General features: G+C 37.0%; 1 protein-coding gene across 1 annotated transcript; it reads right to left on the bottom strand.

The window, feature by feature from the left end:
- Nucleotides 1-3,959: 3,959 nt before the first annotated feature.
- Nucleotides 3,960-5,756, bottom strand: LOC103454743 (xyloglucan-specific galacturonosyltransferase 1). Its single transcript, XM_008394341.4, has one exon. It carries the CDS (start codon nucleotides 5,739-5,741, stop codon nucleotides 4,002-4,004), a length of 1,740 nt encoding a protein of 579 aa, XP_008392563.4. The 5' UTR covers nucleotides 5,742-5,756; the 3' UTR covers nucleotides 3,960-4,001.
- Nucleotides 5,757-6,000: the final 244 nt, after the last annotated feature.

Raw genomic sequence — 6,000 nt, 5'->3', positions numbered from 1 at the left:
AACCGACCATACCGAATGGATAAGACCTAATTGATAGTACCTAAATGATTAAGGTGCATTCATATAGGTACTATGATTTAGGTGCATTCATATAGGTACCATGATTTAGGTGCATTCATATAGGTACCATGGTTTAGGTACATTCATATAAGTACCATGGTTTAGGTGCATTTGACTTGGTACTATGATTTATGTGTATTCGACTAGGTTATATGATTTAAGCACATTAGGACATGGTTTAAGTGCATTCGATTATGTAAAATATATGATTTGGCTATTTATATTTCCTCTATGCTTTGAATGGTGATAATGAATAATTTGAATTAGGTATTTGTTAATTCTTGTAACGTATCACTAATATTTTTTTGAATTATGTTTATCATTTTAGAAAGTCAGACAATAATCAATGCCAAAAAATATGGAGCAAATTAAAATCAAATATTTAATAGGGGCATTATAGGAACCAAAAAAACGCATTAAATATTTAAAAACAAGAAAATATAAATTTTAATATTTATGCTAACATGGAAATTTAGTCAAAGGACTATAATGAATATATAATCTAACATAAGGTTTTAATTGAATTTCAATCTTTATCAAGGATTAAAATGGAGAAACCCCTTTATTTTTCTTCAATCATTTATTTTATCTTGAATTTTCTCATTTACTTGTTTTGTTTAGTTGAATCATTATTTCTAATTATGCTAAAGTTGTGTTTTCTTTTAATCATAGCATAAATTGTATATTATGTAATTTGTTTTTTTAACAACTAATATTATCTACAATAAGGAGTGGGGGAGTAGGTTAAACTTCATAATAGACTAGCAATAATGTGGTTCTAATTCAACTTTGACGAGAATCAGACCTAAGACCTCTTACTTACAAGTGAAGAGAAATATCACTAGGTGGTGGAACTAAGTGGTTGTATACTATGTAAATTGTGTAAATTGAATATGTGTGAATAAACAGACAAAAAAGGAAAGAAAAAACATAGAAAAAAGGGGAGTTGTGATGGGCCTTGCAACATGAAAATTGTAGGCTATGTCTTGATTTAAGATCCAGCGCTTGAGCATGCAGCTCACACTGGAGCTGCGCCACCGAGCTCCCTGATGACTCATCAACTTCCTCTGACGACCTACAAGTCATCTTTCATCTTCGAGGAAACGTTTTCATCATGGAAAGATAAGATTCCAGACGAATCTTGCTAAGGATTCGAACTTTGAAACTCGATCCACAGTCGAGACACCTTTGTCGAAAAACACGACCCACATCAGGTTCTTCTCAAGATCCATCGATAAGTGCAAACCATTCTTCACCGCGATAGAAAAGAGTAAAGGCCTCTTTGGACAAATGAGTGTGAAGATGCCTTTACAAAGCTAAACAAGTACCTATCCAAACCCTGTGGAGAAGATTTGTACCTATACCTGGCAGTATTAGACTGCGCAGTGAGCGCGACTCTTATTCGAGAAGACTCTAGGGAGCAGAAACCTGTGTACTACATGTTAAAAGCTCTTCTCGAACCAGAGACAAGATACCAAGAAAATGGAAAAATTCATCCTTGCACTAGTGACTCTGGCCATAAAGCTTCGACCATACTTCCAATCGTTCAGAGAAATCTACATGACGGAGTACCTACTTCAATCCATCTTGCACAACCGTGATGCATCATCCAGAGTTACCAAGTGGACCATTGAGTTAGGACAACATGAAACCATTTACTGCCTCAAGACTTCTATCAAAGCACAAGCACTAGAGGAAGTCGAGTTCACTTTGGCTGCACAAGATGTTACAGACTCGGACAATCTCTTCACTTTGGCAGCACAAGATGTCACAGACTCGGACGAACCCTCCATCCCCAACTAGCTCTGGCTTGCGCTCACCCATACTCACCATCCTGCTATCATATCTAATTTTGCACTCCTGTCTTGCCCCAAATCTCATGCTCAATCACTCTCTTGTATGTCAAAACTTCCTTTTGCTACAGATCTTTCCACCTCGCGCCCTCTCTTCCTTATAGCTATCTTAGACATTTCTTGGTGTGCTGCAAATTCATTGCTTGACGGATTTGGGATCCTAAATAGTATTGTATCCACTTGTCGACTGATTATATGCGTGACTATGTCCCCATTTTTATATAATCACTTTTTCTGTTTCTTCTGACTTGTTTCAACGATGACGGCGTTGTTTTTTTTTACAGCAATAGTGGCAACGACGACATTTGTGTCGGTGTAGGGTTTGATGTTAGAGCTTCATGTATTTTGGACTTCAAACTTGGTTTTGAATTGGTATATCTTTCTTTTTCTTATTTGTATTTGGGCCCTTTTAAGTTGTTAAATGAAAATGAGCTTTATATATAGAGATAAAAACTTTCATTATATATCAAGGTACTGTTAAGGAGAGACAAAAACATAAAAACAACTAAAGCTCAGTCAAAAAACATAGAAACAATTTTTTAAAATACCAACTATACCCCTAAGGCTTTAAAGCCCTCAATAGAACACAACCCTCACAATTTAAACAAAATTAATATGTGCCATAAGCTCAACCCATCCTCGACTATTTCTGTAGAATCAGTTTTGAAACTATAAGTAGAATTAGTTTGTATCATTTATTACTAGAATCAATTCAACTTGTCATCGACCATTTTTCTACAATCAGTTCAATCAGTCTTCGACCATTTTTCAGAATCAATTCAACCCGTTTTCGAGCATTTTTTCATAATTAGTTTCGAATACATCCAGAATCAGTTTTGTATACTTTTTTTAGTACTACCAGTTTGTATATTTTTAGTAGAATTAGTTTATAACAACATAATATCGACATGATTTTGGAGAGGGAACAATGTTAGGGAAAGGGTTCATTTCTTCCCGTTATGATTCTATCAAACATAAGATACATGGAGAACAATTTCTACGGACCAAGCTTACCGCGATGTAGCGTTTCGGTTTAATAATTTCATGTCATATGGAGAAAAACTTATATATGACATGATATTTTGGCCCGAGACCCTACAATGACAGTAACTATCCCATGTAAGTCATTTTCTTTAATATGAACCATAATCTTAATATGTCACGAGAAAAAGAAAAGGGCCAAATTATAGTTTTAGTCCCTGTAGTTTGGTAAAATTTGACTTTAGGTGGTATACTTTCAATTGTCGTAATTTAACTTTGTAGACTATTAGCTATTGCAATTCAAGAACAATGGCTTGTTTCCTTGAATTTTTTGCCCAATTAAAATAGTACCGTGAATGCAATGTGGGAGATGTTGTACAATTCCACAAACTCCATCTTCCACTTATGTCCTCAAAAGAAAAATCTTTGATGAATCCAAGCCCCTTTTACTTAAATTTCAACATGTAGTAAACTTCCAGACTAAAATTGTGGCAATTAAAATTACAGGCCAGAGTGGAACTTTATCTCTACTACAAACAAACATCAAAACCGCAACACTTGCCGTTTATGACTTGAGAATGGGATGGTAAGTTGGGTAGAGGTCGTAGATCCACAACTTCATTCATTCATTGGAATAATTAAATGAAACCAATATTTATTGAAGAGAGAAGGAGAGAGAAGGGAGCAACATATGAAGAGATAGAAGTGTGAAAATGACTTTTCCACTAGAAAGGGTAATTTTGTAACTTACACTTCAGAGGAAAAAAAAGTCAATGTTGTCATCTTTCACATGTATTAACTTTTGTCTCTCATTGAAATGTTTAAAAAGTGTTGTGTCAATATACAAGTAACTAAGTAAGTATTAATTATTAAAAGTAAACCCTATTGTAATTACTTCTAATGAAATGCGTTTTCATTAAAAAAAAAATGTATGTGCCAATAATTACAAAGTTAAATAAAACAATATGAACTGTTTTTGTGCTCCTCAAATTTTCATTTCCCTCCCCACAATGCATTGTTTACAAATTCAAAGGTGAGACCAAATAGAAAAAAAAAAGGAAGAAAGAAAGAACAGACAAAAAATTAAATAAAATATGTATCCTCAAACTACACATTTGATTTCAATTTGGTCACCCTCTCCATGAGATTAGTCATTGTGATGGAAAATGCATCCTCAAAGATTTCAAATTTTGCATTTGAATCCCCATACACCAAACCCGGCAACAACTCATACACTATAAACCTCCTCATATCATCTCTCTTCTCCTTTGAAATCTTCTTCAGCGTATCAAACACATTCACCTTCATCCCCCTCACTTCCTCTTGGTCCACAAATACAGAATACTTTCCGTGATCCTCCGGCAAATGCCATGAATACTGGTAATAAGCGGTAAAGGGATCGAAAAGCACTGGAATGCAGCCCGAAATCAATGAGTCAAATAAGGATTTTCTAGTAGGGCTGTCCCCTGGAGGCTGCAGGCAGAACTCAGACTCCATGAAGAGCTCAATGACTGGCTCTGGCTGATCACATCCGCCCAAACTACAGTCAACAAACCGGCATTGGTTTCCATATTCGGAAGAAGAACTGCACTGTTTAATTAATATAGACCTTATGCTCTTAGCTTGACCAGGCCTTGCTGCACCAGCAAAGCTCACTAACTGTTTTCGGTGTGAGCTTATGATCTTCCATTGCCATGCCATGATGTCCTCATCTGAGCTTGGATGGAAGTATGTTGGGTGTGGAATTCCTATGTCATTTGGCTGCCATGGCTGCCTCTCAATCAAAAGCTTGACAGGGTTTTTCATTTGATCAATCTCCAAGAATCTAGTTCCCCAAGAGCGGTCCTTTCTCCGAAAATCCCATGAAATTTTTCCCAACACAATGACATGATCCTTGCCAGAATTTTTAGTCCATGACCTTTGCTTCCGAAGCCATGTAATGAGCTCCAAACTCAACGTGTCTTTCACGTCGCTGGAGACGTTCTTGAAATGCCATCTTAGAATATCCAAACCGCCGTAAAATGGAATGTAGAAAAGCTTGGCTTCATCCTCATTGTAAACCCTGCAAGGATGCTTCATAACCCTCTGATGAAAAATTGGCTCCAATGAGTGCTGATGTGTTTGGTACCAACCATTTCCAAATTTTGGAATCGGTTCTCCCATGGCTTCATTTTTTAAGTACTTGCAGAAGTCCAACCATGTAATCATGTCTCTGCACTGACCAATCAAGTCAAAATTAAACTTGGATGGTAAGTTATACACATAAACTCCCCTCCCTTCGCACCCGGCTTGCTTCTTATCCGAAATCCATGATCTGTGCAGTTGCATCTGTTCTTCAACTTCCTTCTTTGCGTTCACAACTTCCTCCTCTCGGTCTTTGTTCTCACCATTCCTCATAATTATCGGATCAGACTCAGCTCGGATAACTTCAGCGGTCTCTCTCACCTTCTCGCCGTTGACAGTCGGTTGAGAAGGACTAGTGGAACCATTGCCGTGGTACAAAGGAAGCGATAAGGGAAGAGGGATGTTTGAACTCTTATCAAGAGTGTGGAGGTAAATGGAACTATGATTGATGACAGGAATTGGGATTTCAAACTTGGGTTGGGTTTTACCAGCAGAAAGGCAGTAATGGTCATTGAGCTTCCGGGAGGAAACACAAACGTGGACAACGTTGCCGGAGATAATGGTGGTGGAGGAAGACCAGAGGTAGATAAGAAAGAGAAAGAAAACTGCAGCCGGGGCTCGATAGATGAATTTGAGCAGAAAAATGAAACAGCTACAGGATTCTTTCGGGGGTGGTTGCTTGGGGACTTTGGGTTTTCTTTTCGCCATGGAAGCACCGACCATTTTGAGAAAGCTTGTGTGCACATTGCCCTGCCTCTGGTTTTAAGTTCTTGCAAGGGAAAGGTTGGGTTGTGCTCTTTCAATAATTTTGATCATGGAAGCACGTTTGAGAAGTAGCTTCTGATTTGATTGCACGTTGGAATGCAATGATTCGTTTTCTAATACTTAATTCTTTGTATCTGTCATTGTTTTTCCTAATTAAATAAAATATTAAGGTTTGCATTTGACTATAAATCTCAATGATTATATTGCAAGAAAAGTT

Source organism: Malus domestica, chromosome 14 (genome assembly GCF_042453785.1).
Source record: "Malus domestica chromosome 14, GDT2T_hap1".
NCBI lineage: Eukaryota > Viridiplantae > Streptophyta > Magnoliopsida > Rosales > Rosaceae > Malus > Malus domestica.
The sequence above is the reverse complement of the archived record's forward strand: the minus strand, read 5'-3'. Positions and strand labels throughout refer to the sequence as shown.

Coding starts and splice junctions, on each gene's coding strand:
- LOC103454743 (XM_008394341.4), bottom strand. CDS start 5,741: ATGGTCGGTGCTTCCATGGCGAAAAGAAAACCCAAAGTCCCCAAGCAA.